The 13,052-nt window shown below is 62.5% G+C and overlaps 1 protein-coding gene across 3 annotated transcripts; it reads left to right on the forward strand.

The window, feature by feature from the left end:
• The first annotated feature begins 493 nt into the window (after positions 1-493).
• EDC4 (enhancer of mRNA decapping 4) lies at positions 494-12,560 on the forward strand. Of its 3 annotated transcripts, none has more exons than XM_056137055.1 (29): positions 494-748; positions 3,046-3,202; positions 3,519-3,630; positions 3,883-3,982; positions 4,239-4,428; positions 4,530-4,677; positions 4,763-4,867; positions 5,253-5,398; positions 5,476-5,559; positions 5,649-5,744; positions 5,827-5,929; positions 6,036-6,216; positions 6,292-6,364; positions 6,450-6,541; positions 6,621-6,808; positions 6,896-7,005; positions 7,086-7,236; positions 7,486-7,919; positions 8,007-8,111; positions 8,197-8,349; positions 8,426-8,462; positions 8,577-8,754; positions 8,863-9,018; positions 9,980-10,095; positions 10,178-10,343; positions 10,428-10,614; positions 10,705-10,924; positions 11,647-11,810; positions 12,029-12,560. In XM_056137055.1, exons 1-29 carry the CDS (start codon positions 664-666, stop codon positions 12,219-12,221), a joined length of 4,230 nt encoding a protein of 1,409 aa, XP_055993030.1. In that variant the 5' UTR covers positions 494-663; the 3' UTR covers positions 12,222-12,560. The 3 variants fall into 3 exon arrangements, with proteins under 3 accessions (XP_055993030.1, XP_055993031.1, XP_055993029.1); XM_056137056.1 differs by having other exon boundaries at positions 5,289-5,398; XM_056137054.1 differs by having other exon boundaries at positions 5,289-5,398; positions 8,577-9,018.
• The last annotated feature ends 492 nt before the right edge of the window (positions 12,561-13,052 follow it).

Genomic DNA, 13,052 nt, shown 5'->3' on the forward strand with positions numbered 1-13,052 from the left:
ATAAAAAGAGGTGTTTGTAATCTGCAGTTTCTTTCTTCTTGAGGGCACCTGGTTGGGAAAGGGGGATCCTGGGGGACATCAGGGACGGGGAACAATGACACAAGCACTGCCCTGAGACCATCTCCTCTGCCCTTGCCACTTCTGAGCCTTCGTTGCTGGTGTCCCCCCCCCCCCCCCCCCCCCGTGTGTCGTGTTACCCACCCCCCCTCCCGCCAGACCTGTTTACTCCAACCTATTTCTTTGGGGGAAATTGAGGCTTCTGCCAACTTAGCTGCTTGTCCCTGGAGAGAGATGCCAGCCTGGGGGCTGAGTGGACGTGTGCGCCGTGACTGGGGAGTGGGCACGGACCCGCGCCCGCCGCCTATCCTGGAGGGCGGCCAGAAGGCGGCCTCCGCCAGGGGCGGGCTCGGGAGGCGCCTCGCCGGCTCCCCGGCCCGGAACCTTTCTTCTCGGGCGGGTGCAGGTTCCGGGAGCCGTGGCTCGGCGGGCCGGAAGTGGAGGCGGTTGGTGGGGTTGGCGGGGCTCAGGGCCGCGGCGCGGGCGGCGGTTTGGGGACTGCGGGAGGGCCGAGCGGAGTCCGGCCAGTGGCCCGCGGTGTGACCTCGGCGCGGCGCGGCGTCAGCGATCGAACCCCGCGCGGCCGGGGCGCCCGCCACCGGGCCCATGGCCTCCTCCTGCGCGAGCATCGACATCGAGGACGCTACGCAGCACCTGCGGGACATCCTCAAGCTGGACCGGCCGGCGGGGGGTGAGCCGGGGCCGCGGGCGGGCCGCGGGCGAGCGGGCGGCCGGGGCGGCGCGTGCGGGGCCCCTCCTCGGGGCGCGCGGGACCGTCGCCCGCCCTGCGTCCCCCTGGCTAGTGAGGGCAGAGCAGGGTCCGAGCGGCAAACGCCCCCGCCCCCCACCTCCCGTGCTCCTGGAGGGCGCAGACCCCCGACTGCGAGCCCTTCCCGTTCCCCCGCGGGGCGCTTGGGCCACGTCCTTCAGCATCTCCGCTGAAGGTGAGGCCCCTTTAAATCCGCAGGGTCCCCCGGCCCTCCCAGGCCCCAAGATGCCTAGCGTTCCTGCAGCTGGTCCAGGTTCTCTACCTGCCTGCCTGGCCTCCAGGTGCCCTGTGCCAAGCAGCCGCCGGCATCCCTTAGCAACTCGCCTTCCCCCCCACACCCCGACCTCCCCCCACACACACATACACCCGGACCCCACATTTGAGGCCTGCTGTTCCGAACCTGTTGTTCAGGAAGCAGGTGACCAACCCCAATTCCTTGACCTTTTCAGGGCTAAGACAAATAAATCACAGGATGTACGACCCGGATTAGACGCGGCCACAAACGTGCAAGCCCGAATCTGTTTTCTTTCCTTTTTAAACTTTACCCCAGGCTCCCCGGGAAGCCTTGGAGATGCTTCTGCCCCGTTGGCGCCCCCAGCACACTGAGTTAATGGGATTGTAACGTAGTGCGGTTATCAATGAAAGAGAAAAGGGTTGAGTCCTTTCTTTGGGGGGAGTAGGGGGAGCACACCCAGCCATGCTCAGGGTTTACTCCTGATTTTGTGCTGGGGGGGTAGGGGCGGGACTCCATATGGGGTGCCAAGGACCAAGCCCAGGTCAGTTGCTTCAAGGCAAGTGCCCTGCCTTGCTTTTACCATCACTCCAGCCCCTGGAAGGGTTTGGGTGCAGTTGACTGCGTTCCGGTGAATGATTGGGGGCTGGAGCACAGCTAGGTGCACACTCAGAGAAGGAACAAGGTTTGGACTAGGTTTTGTAAATTGATCAGGGCTTGAGGTCTGGAAGCCCTCTGAGGAAATAGCTTTTTGAAGGGACACGGTTCCTACCAGACTCAGGAACCCGTGAAAAGTAGTGGAAGGTTTGGCTGGTGATGTCTGCAGGACTGGGAAGCTGGCCTTCTCCAGACCCTGTTCTTTAAACTTGCGGTGTGAGTGAGTGCTCTTGTTCCCTCTAGTGGATTTTGCTTCTCTGGGCTCTCGCTGCAGTCCCTATGCCCTTTACCCTGGGGTAAAGTCAGGCCTCCGGAGATTGATTTGGGCTTTTGAACGCATCAGCCCAGGTGCATTCTAGACTCTACAGAGTCTTGCCTGGGCACACACCATGCTGCTTCCATGCTCATGGGTCCCTGCCGACCAGGACTGCCCTCTTGCTCCTGAACCACTGAGAAGATGCAGGAAAATTCAAGGTCCGGACTCTTCATAGCTCCTTGTTTGTTTGGTTGGCACTTGAGGCCCCTTTTGGCCAAGTGAGTCTTGCTTGTCTCACGAGAGGGCCATGTTTGACTCCGGCTGATGTTCCCCTAGAAGCTTGTGGTGTTCCTGACTCCAGTTCCAGTCGTCAGCCAGCGGGGTGGTTGTGGGTGGCATCTGAGCCTGTTGAAAGTGCTTGACACTCAGCCAATGGCGAACAACTGCATCACCCTGCCCCGTGCTTCTTTTGAGCCCATTTCAGCCCATTTCTCCTCTGTTCTTCGTGCCTTAGAGCCCAGTGTCTCTCCTCCAGTCCCTGCTACTCCTGATCTCTCTCACCCACTTTCTCTATTACAAATGCCATGTTCAAGCAGTCTGCCCGCTGGGCAGAGGTGTCCATGTTCCCTGCCCTTTCATAACTCTGGTGACTCTTATTGCCAGGGGGAAAGTGTGGGGACCCAGCCTCATGCCCGGTACTCTGCATGTCTGCTCTTGGTGCTGGGTTCCCCCCCACCACCACTGGCCCTTATAGCATCTGCTTAAATTCTCTTCTTATTTTTCCTGTGCTCTTGCTCAAGTCCATGGAGTGCCTCTGTGCTCGGCCTCTCAGCTCCGAGGATTCTCGAAGACTCATGGCTCCCTGACTCATCCGCTGAAAAGCTCTGAACTTGTCCTTCCGTGGTGGCATGATGGGGATGCGAAGTCACCCTCAGAGGGTGTGGGTCTAGGGACGAACGTTGGCCCCTGCCCTGCAGACATGCTTTACTCTGGAGTGTTCTGAGGGTACCCCAGAGCCCTGTTATGAAGGTCAAGGAGAAGCCACCTCAGCAGGGTGTCCCTCTCTGTCCCCAGGCCCCAATGCAGAGAGCCAGCGGCCACCAAACACCTACAATGGGGACCTCAATGGGCTCCTGGTTCCAGACCCTCTCTGCTCGGGTGACGCCACCTCAGCAAGCAAGTCTGGCCTCCGCACCATGCCACCTCTCAGCCTGCAGGAGAAGCAGGTCATGTGAGTACCGGGGAGATGGCAACGGTGGTGTTGGGGTCTTCGACAGGAAATGAGGGGAGGGAACTGCCTCTGGGGCCTTAGCTGGCCTGGGGATGTCCTGTAGCTGCACTGGACCTGCACTTAGACTAGGATGCAGCTGAGCACCAGCTCCCAGTGCGTTGGGGCTGGGGTTCTTGTTGGTTACAGAAGCAGGCCGGTTCCAGGGTGTGGGCGGGAAAGAACCAAGCAGCGTGTGTAACCTTTACCAAGTCCTTCTCCCCTCCCTACCCATCGAGACTTGGGGTAACCAAGAGTACCTTCCCCCCTCCTCCCCCAGCTGCCTGTCAGGAGATGACAGTTCTACCTGTATCGGGATTTTGGCAAAAGAGGTGGAGATTGTGGCCAGCAGTGACTCGAGCATCTCAAGCAAGGCTCGTGGGAGCAACAAGGTGAAGAAGGGATACTGTGGGTGGAGGCGGGTCGGAGCACTCCGGCCTCTCCCTCCCGCCAGGCTGCGGCTCCTCCGTGGACCACCCTGACAGCTCGCTTAGTCCCCTGCATGCCAGGGCTGGTGGGCAGGGAATGGTGGGAATCCTGTCCCAGAGTTGTGACCTGGTGGGGTTTGTGCACGAGATCTCTCCTGAACCCAGGGATGCTGCCCCAGCCCTTGAGCTTCTTTGCACGTCACCTTTGGTTCTCAGGTGAAAATCCAGCCTGTCGCCAAGTACGACTGGGAACAGAAATACTACTATGGCAACCTGATTGCCGTGTCCAACTCCTTCTTGGCTTACGCCATTCGGGGTGAGTGTGAGCAGGCAGTGGAAGGAGGCATTCTGCTGACCACACTAGGGGTGCCGATGAAGAGAGTCAGCCCTTTGGGGTACAGTGTCAGGCCCATCTGTGCTGCCCATGCACAGGGAGCCTTGGGCCTTGGGGGAGCTGGGCGGGAGCTCGGAGCCTGAAACTGGCGATGCGAGCAGGCGGGCAGGCCAGAGCCATGTTCCTCGGCCACTGCCCGGGCCTGAATCCTCGCTCTCGGCTCCACTCCTGCTTGCAGCCGCCAACAATGGCTCCGCGATGGTGCGGGTGATCAGCGTGAGCACTTCGGAGCGGACCCTGCTCAAGGGCTTCACGGGCAGCGTGGCCGACCTGGCCTTCGCGCACCTCAACTCGCCACAACTGGCCTGCCTGGACGAGGCCGGCAATCTCTTCGTGTGGCGCTTGGCCCTGGTTAATTGCAAGATTCAGTATCCTTTGCCCGGGCTTGGAGCAGAGGGAGGGTGGGTGGAGCGAGGCCTGCCAGACACACCGCGTCAGCCGTCTGGCCGGCCCTTAACGCCCTGTTCAGGGAAGAGATCTTGGTCCACATCCGGCAGCCGGAGGGCACGCCGCTGAACCACTTCCGCAGGATTATCTGGTGCCCCTTCATCCCTGAGGAGAGCGAGGACTGCTGTGAGGAGAGCAGCCCCACGGTGGCCCTGCTGCATGAAGACCGGGTAAGGAGGGGCTGCCCCCGGGGACAGGGGCAGTGTGGCCGTGGGGCAGCCTGCTCACCGCTCTGTTCCCCCCCCACGCCCCCAGGCTGAGGTGTGGGACCTGGACATGCTCCGCTCCAACCACAGCACCTGGCCAGTCGACGTCAGCCAGATCAAACAGGGCTTCATCGTGGTAAAAGGCCACAGCACAGTAAGCCTGCAGCTGACCACGCCCCTGCCGCCGCCTTCTTCCTGCTGTTCCTCCTCTCTCCCCTTGGCCCACAACTGCCGGCGCCTCTGCTCGAGGGGACTGCGCACAGGGATCTTCCCCTGAGGGCTCAAATCCTGCTGTCCCCGAGGCCTGAGAGACGGGACAGGGGTTAAGTCACCTGCCTCGTGTGCAGCCCATCCGGGTGGGCGCCTCAGCCCCGCACAGCACAGGGTCCCCTGTGCATTGCCAGGAGCTATCGTGGAGCATCCCCGGTGTGGTAGCCAAAACCCCCCTCCTCAAAGACGAGACAGAAAAAGCACGGCTGCTGTGTGGGTCAGCCTGGCTCGCGCCCGTCCTCATCTGGGAAGGGCTTGTTCCGCTGCAGGTGGGTGTAAAGCCAGGCTCTTTGGGTTCTTCCCAGTGTCTGAGCGAGGGGGCCCTCTCCCCAGACGGGACTGTCCTGGCCACCGCGAGTCACGATGGCTTTGTCAAGTTCTGGCAGATCTACATTGAGGGCCAGGATGAGCCCAGGTAAGGTGGGGTCTGTGGGCCAGTGTCCCTCCCCTCCCCCCAGACCCTCGCCGCTCACTCCTCCTGCTCGCCCGCAGGTGTCTGCATGAGTGGAAGCCTCATGACGGGCGCCCCCTCTCCTGCCTCCTCTTCTGTGACAACCACAAGAAACAGGACCCTGAGTGAGTGGGTGGGCAGACCGGGTGGGCCGAGGGCCCTGGGCTCCCAGCTGAGGGCCTGACCAGCCACTCGGTGCCTTGCTGCCCCGCAGGGTCCCTTTCTGGCGGTTCCTCATCACTGGTGCTGACCAGAACCGGGAGCTTAAGATGTGGTGCACGGTGTCCTGGACCTGCATGCAGACCATCCGGTGAGCCGGCGTGGGGCGGGCTGGGGTCGGGGTCTCCAATCCTCTCAGCCACGCTCATCCTGCCTTGCTCCCCACCCCCCAGCTTCTCCCCAGACATCTTCAGCTCCGTGAGCGTGCCCCCCAGCCTCAAGGTTTGCCTGGACCTTTCTGCCGAGTACCTGATTCTCAGCGATGTGCAGCGGAAGGTAGGCAGCGGGGTGGGGGCACAGCCTGGACCAGGCTGGTGGCGCTGGGAAGGCCGCGGCCCCCGCGCCACCTCTGACCTCGGCGGGGCGCGCACCGCCCGGGCAGGTCCTGTACGTGATGGAGCTGCTGCAGAATCAGGACGAGGGCCGGGCCTGCTTCAGCTCCATCTCCGAGTTCCTGCTCACCCACCCCGTGCTCAGCTTCGGCATCCAGGTTGTGAGTCGCTGCCGGCTGCGGCACACGGAGGTGCTGCCCGCCGAGGAGGAGAATGACAGCCTCAGCGCTGGTGAGTGCAGGCCGGGGGTGCGTGATGGGCGCGCGGGAGGGTGCTGGGGGCTCAGTAGCCGCACTGTCCTCACAGATGGGCCCCATGGAGCTAATCCCGCGGAGTCCGCAGCCGGTGTGCTCATCAAGCTCTTCTGCGTGCATACTAAGTGAGTGTTGGGGACCTCCCCCACTCCCCCCCCCCCCCCGCCTCTGCCCCGGAGCGCTCTCAAGTGCCCCTTTCTCTTCCCACAGGGCGTTGCAAGATGTGCAGATCCGCTTCCAGCCGCAGCTGAACCCTGACGTGGTGGCCCCGTTGCCCACCCACCCTGTCCACGAGGACTTTGGTGAGTGGGGGGAGAGCGAGGGGAGCAGAGACGCTCGCTTTCCCTGCGTGCGGGCTCACGTGTGCGGCCTCCCCCACAGCCTTTGGGGAGTCCCGGCCCGAGCTGGGCTCCGAGGGCCTGAACTCCAGCGCGCACGGCTCGCAGCCTGACCTCCGGCGCCTGGTGGAGCTGCCCGCGCCCGCCGACTTCCTCAGCCTGAGCAGCGAGGCCAAGCCCAAGCTGATGACGCCCGACGCCTTCATGACGGCCAGCACCTCCCTGCAGCAGGTGGGCCAGGGGAGCGGCCCAGAGCTCCAGGCGGGAGGCGCGGACGCGGCTGGTCCAGGGCACAGCCCCCCTCTCCGCGTCCCCCAGATGGCGGTGTCGCCCGGCGGCAGCAGCAGCTCCAGCTCCAGCTCCAGCTCGTCTCTCACAGCCGTGTCTGCCATGAGCAGCACCTCCACGGCGGACCCTGCCTTGCCCAGGTGAAGCGGCGTTAGGATGGGGTCAGAGTGGCCGGGCTTCCGGGGCCTGGGCGCTGATACCTCCACTCTCCTGCCCCCAGGCCCCCCGAGGAGCTGACCCTGAGCCCTAAGCTGCAGCTTGAAGGTGGCCTGAGCGTGAGCAGCGGCAGCCTGCAGGGCAGCCCACGCGGCCTCCTGCCCGGCCTGCTCCCAGGCCCGGCCGACAAACTCCCTCCCAAGGGGCCGGGCCAGGTGCGTGAAGCGCAGGGGGGCAGCGGGAAGGTTGGCCGGGCGCCTCACGGCCAGCTTGCTCAAGAGGCCACGTTTCCCCTGAGGGTCCCGGGAGGCAGCTCCTCGGCCGCTCCGTCGGGGACCGCGGGCATGTTTGGCCCGCGTCCCCTCCCTCCTCGCCAATGCCTCCTCTCTGCAAATGCCGGTGCTGCCTCCTCTCCAGCCCGCCCCGCCTCCCACCTCCTGAGCCCCGGTCTTTGGCCACTTCAGGTACCTACTGCTGCCTCTGCACTGTCCCTGGAGCTACAGGAAGTGGAGCCCCTGGGGCTCCCCCAGGCTTCTCCCAGCCGCACCCGTTCCCCCGATGTTATCTCCTCAGCCTCCACCGCCCTGTCCCAGGACATCCCCGAGATTGCGTCTGAGGCCCTTCCCCGTGGCTTTGGCGCCTCGGCGCCTGAGGGCCTGGAGCCAGACAGTATGGCCTCTGCGGCCTCGGCACTCCACCTCCTGTCCCCTCGGCCCCGCCCGGGTTCCGAGCTTGGTCCTCAGCTTGGCCTGGATGGAGGCCCGGGGGACGGGGATCGGCACAGCACTCCCTCCCTCCTGGAAGCAGCCTTGACCCAGGAGGCCACAGGCGCTGACAGTCAGATCTGGCCCACGGCCCCCGACATCACTCGCGAGACCTGCAGCAGCCTTGGGGAAAGGTGTGGCCCTGGGGAGAGGCAGGGTGCCGCGGGCGGGGGGCTCCAGAGCGAGGCCTCCGCTGCTGAGTGGGCCTGCCCCCCGCCCAGCCCCAGAAACGGCCTCCAGGAGAAGCACAAGAGCCTGGCCTTCCACCGGCCTCCCTACCACCTGCTGCAGCAGCACGACAGCCAGGACGCCAGTGCCGAGCAGAGGTGGGTGCCGGGCAGTGGTGGGCGCGCTCGGGGGCAGCCGCGGGGGTTGGCGGGCGCTGATCCCTCCCCGCCCTCCCTCCCGCAGCGACCATGATGACGAGGTGGCCAGCCTCGCCTCCGTGTCAGGGGGCTTCAGCCCCAAGGTCCCCGCACCACGGCTGCCCGCCAAGGACTGGAAGACCAAGGGATCCCCTCGGGCCTCCCCAAAGCTTAAAAGGAAGGGCAAGAAGGAGGACGGGTGAGTGGGTCGGGGCGGAGCTGGCTTGTCCCAGCTACCTGCCCCGCAAGGCCTGAGCTGCTGCTCTCCTTGGTAGGGATCCAGCGGTGGGGCCACGGCACGCAGAGCACCAGGTGAGTCAGCCAGCACCCTGGCTCCTGCGGGGTTGCTCCCTCCGAGGTAGTGGGGGGCCAGAGGTGAGGTGGGGTGGGGTGGGGGCAGGTGACATGTGCTGCTGCTCTGGGCAGGTGGTGGAGCCCCCTGAGGACTGGCCGGCGCTGATCTGGCAGCAGCAGAGAGAGCTGGCGGGGCTGCGGCACAGCCAGGAGGAACTGCTGCAGCGTCTGTGCGCCCAGCTGGAAGGGCTGCAGAGCACCGTCACGGGCCACGTCGAGCGAGCGCTCGAGTCCCGGCACGAGCAGGAGCGTATCCTTGGGCAGCGAGGGCCGCGGCGTGGCCGGGGTGGGGGCAGAGGCGTCGTCCCTGGCTTGCGAGGGGACACGGGGCCGGTCTGCTTCCTTAGCTGCGGTGCAGAGCGGCGGCTGGAGCGGGCGCTGGCCGAGGGGCAGCAGCGGGGCGGGCAGCTGCAGGAGCAGCTGACACAGCAGCTGTCCCAGGCTCTGTCTTCGGCTGTGGCCGGGCGGCTGGAGCGCAGCATCCGGGACGAGATCAAGAAGACGGTGCCTCCATGTGAGTGGTTTTTGCGTCGGGGGGGCTTTTGGGTTTTTGTTTCAGTTTGGGGGTCACACCCAGTGATACTCAGAGGTCACTCTAGGCTCTGCATTCTCGGGAATTAGAGCTGGCAATGCTTGGGGGATCATATGGAAGGATTGAAGGATTGAACCTAGGTCGGATACATGCTAGGTAAATGCTGTACCCACTGTATTATCTCTACAGCCCCAGTTTTGGGTTGTTGGTTAATTTCGGTGTGGGGGCCAGTAGTGCTCAGAATTACTCCTGCTCTGTGCTCCGGAACACTCCTGGTGGGGCTCAAGGAATCATATGGAGTTTCAGGGGTTAAAACTGGGTCAGCTGCATATAAGGCAAACAGCCTCTCTGGTCCGTTTCTGGGTTTTTCTGATTTTTTCTCCTCCCCCTGCAGTGACTAAGGTTTCACACCCTTGGTTGTGATGCACACCAGCTTGTGCTTGCACACGTGCTCACTGGAGGGTGCTTTTTTCAAATTTGCTTTTTGGGGGCGCCATATCCAGCTCTCTTCAGGTCTGCTCTCAGCTCCGAGCTTGGGGGTCAACTCCTGGCAGTGCTCGGGACCCCTGTGGGGCTAGCATTAGAAGCCGGGGCTCCCACACGCAGGGTGAACGTCCAGCCCTCCAAGCTGTGGCCCCGATTGTGCCTCTCAAGCACATCGTGGTGGCAGTGCTCATGCTCTCATAGTTTAGTCGTGGTGCTCACGAGGGATCTCACACGCTTGCGGTGCACGGAGACGCACGCTATGCTGTGGCACCGGATGACTGTTGCGAGAACTTCACTCAGCCTGTGGGGCGGTGCCAGGGGTGGAAATCACGGCTTCATGCCCACAAGGCAGCCAAGCCCCTCGTGGGAGACTGCTGGGTGGGTCAGGTGGGAGGGGACTCCCTCCCACTTAAGATTCCTCTCCTGATCCCCACCGCACCCTCCTCCCCCTACCTAGGTGTCTCTCGGAGCCTGGAGCCCGTGGCAGGCCAGCTGAGCAGCTCAGTGGCCACCAAGCTCACAGCAGTGGAGGGCAGCATGAAAGAGAATATCTCCAAGCTGCTCAAGTCCAAGGTACGCTCGAGCCCCAGAGGAGGGAGGGGGATGGTTTCAGGCCTGCTCAGGCCTGAGACTCGGTTCCTCTCTCTGTGCCCAGAACCTGACAGACGCCATCGCCCGAGCAGCTGCAGACACGTTACAGGGGCCGATGCAGGCTGCCTACCGTGAAGCCTTCCAGAGTGTGGTGCTGCCCGCCTTCGAGAAGAGCTGCCAGGCCATGTTCCAGCAGATCAATGACAGCTTCCGGCTGGGCACGCAGGAGTGTGAGTGAAGTCCTGTGGCCCCAGGCGGGAGGGCCTGTCCCCTCTGCCGCCACCCTCCCTCTCAAGGCCCTGTGGTCTCCTCAGACTTGCAGCAGCTTGAGAGCCACATGAAGAGCCGGAAGGCCCGGGAGCAGGAGGCGCGCGAGCCAGTACTGGCCCAGCTGCGAGGACTTGTCAGCACACTGCAGGGCGCCACTGAGCAGATGGCCGCCACCGTGTCCAGCAGCGTTCGGGCTGAGGTGCAGCACCAGCTGCACTTGGCTGTGGGCAGGTGGGTGGACAGGCCACTGGGCAAGGTGGAGGGTTCGGGCCCTGCCAGCCTGGGCTCCTGTCTACCTCAGCCCCCGGCTTCCCTTTGCAGCCTGCAGGAGTCCATTCTGGCGCAGGTGCAGCGCATCGTTAAGGGTGAGGTGAGCGTTGCACTCAAGGAGCAGCAGGCAGCAGTCACGTCCAGCATCATGCAGGCCATGCGCTCGGCCGCTGGCACACCAGTTCCTGCCGCCCACATTGACTGCCAGGCCCAGCAAGCCCACATCCTGCAGCTGCTGCAGCAGGGCAACCTTAACCAGGCCTTCCAGCAGGTACGCCAGGCAGAGGCTCAGCTGACAGCCGGCTGTGCCCGCTCAGGGCCCTCCCGCCAGCTCTTGGGCCCTCTCCATTGTGGACAGTTTCTGCTGCTTTCTGGCCTCCACGCCATTTCCCCTGCCGATCTCACTGCCTGGAACCCATTGCCTGTTCCTTCTGTCAGCCCAACTCGTTTCCTGCCTACCTTTCTCAGCACATCGTTTCTAAGAACCCCCTTATGCCCTAGAGCAGGGGTGGGCACGTCGTCCATGGGCCGCGTCATGTAAGGCCTGTGAAACCATGGGGTCTCCCTGGTTCATGATGGGACAGACACATCTGCTGCTTGACTGTGCCTGCAGCCCTACTGTGTGGATCGTATGGCCCATGAATGATGTTAGAAACAGCCAGAGGGCTCTTGGTAGGAAAAGGATCCCCGCCTCCTGCCCTGGGGGTGCACATCCTGGGGAGCGCTCTCAGAGCCTCAATACCTGGCAGGGTCCTCTCCCAGGCTACACAGCCAGAGCGGCAGGACTGACGTTAGCTCTGGCCTCTTCCTGGGACCAGAGATCAGACAACAAGGAAGGTGCTAGCCTTGCCCGTGGCAGACGCGGGTTCAGTCCCCCGTATACCACAGACAGACGCTGAGCCACTGCCAGCCGTGACCCCTGAGAGGAGTAAGCCCTGTCACCGCTGTCTGTGTTTCAGAAACAGGACATAAAAGCCACTCTTCTTACCCTAGGCCCTGACAGCTGCCGACCTGAACCTGGTGCTGTACGTGTGTGAAACCGTGGACCCAGGCCAGGTCTTTGGACAGCCGCCCTGTCCCCTCTCCCAGCCCGTCCTGCTCTCCCTCATTCAGCAGCTGGCCTCTGACCTAGGCACTAGAACTGACCTCAAGCTCAGGTGAGTGGGTTCAGTGACTGACGAGGGGAGAGTCTGGGGGAGGCGGGGAACGTTTTTTCAAAGCACAGACTCCCACTTTCCCACGACTCCCCCACCTGATTTCTCCACTGAACCCCTGGGCCTGCCTTGTCAGCAGCGCCTGTAGGCCTCAGTGCCACCAGGTGGCGCTCCCACCCACTGGAACCTACCTGTAGCCTGTTCCCTTTTTCCACCCCCAGCTACCTGGAAGAAGCTGTGATGCACTTGGACCACAGTGACCCCATCACTCGGGACCACATGGGCTCCGTCATGGCCCAGGTGCGCCAGAAGCTTTTCCAGTTCCTGCAGGCTGAGCCACACAATTCCCTTGGAAAAGTGGCCCGGCGGCTCAGCCTCATGCTGCACGGCCTCGTGACACCCAGCCTCCCTTAACTAAGCCGGCCGTGCCTAAGGGCGGGATGGCACCAGATGCCAGCAAACAAGCAGGCCTAGGCCAGGAGGGCAGGTTCTGTCTGCCCTTAACCTGCTCAGGCTCCCACTTCGGGGTGTTTGGGGTGGGGGGAGTGCAGGTTATGGTAGCAGCAGGTTAGGCTGGACCCAGGTTGGATATCGTGCCTTCTTGGGTTCCACCATGCCTGGAGCATGACCCCCGAGATCGTGACACCATTTGAGTTGAATTTTCCATGTTCCTTTTTACCTCCAATTTGGATCTTTTTGTTTTTGAAAAACACTGAGAAATTCGATTAAATGCTTTTGGAATAAAATGAAGCATGTGTTAGTGTTTCTTTGGTGTGACTTTGAGAACTACCTCCCCCTTCCCCCCGTCTCCCCAGATACAGCTGTCCAGAGCCTGCCTAACTTGTACAGCAGTTTATTGTATTTATTTACCGATTTGGTTTTTGGTATCTACAGTGCCCAGAGGCTACTTCCAGCTTAGGGCACAGGGGTCAGTCTCAGCAGTGTTAAGACCATGTGTGGTGCCCAGGATCAGACGTACAGTTTCTGCAAACAAGCATGCATTCCTCCACTCCAGCCCTTCAAGTTATCTCCCCAGTCCCTAAAACCTTCTTAAACTGTGGGTTGTGGCGATACCCAGCAGTGCTTACGGCTTATTTCACTCCTCACTCTGTGCTTAGGTATCACGTGTGATGCTCAAGAGACTACATATGATGCCAGGGATCAAGCTGATGTCAGCCATGTAGTTTTTGGTTTTGGGACATGCCCAGTGGCGTTCAGGGGTTACTCCTGTATCCAGAAATCACT

Source organism: Sorex fumeus, unplaced genomic scaffold (genome assembly GCF_029834395.1).
Source record: "Sorex fumeus unplaced genomic scaffold, SorFum_2.1 ptg000122l, whole genome shotgun sequence".
Taxonomy (NCBI): Eukaryota; Metazoa; Chordata; class Mammalia; order Eulipotyphla; family Soricidae; genus Sorex; species Sorex fumeus.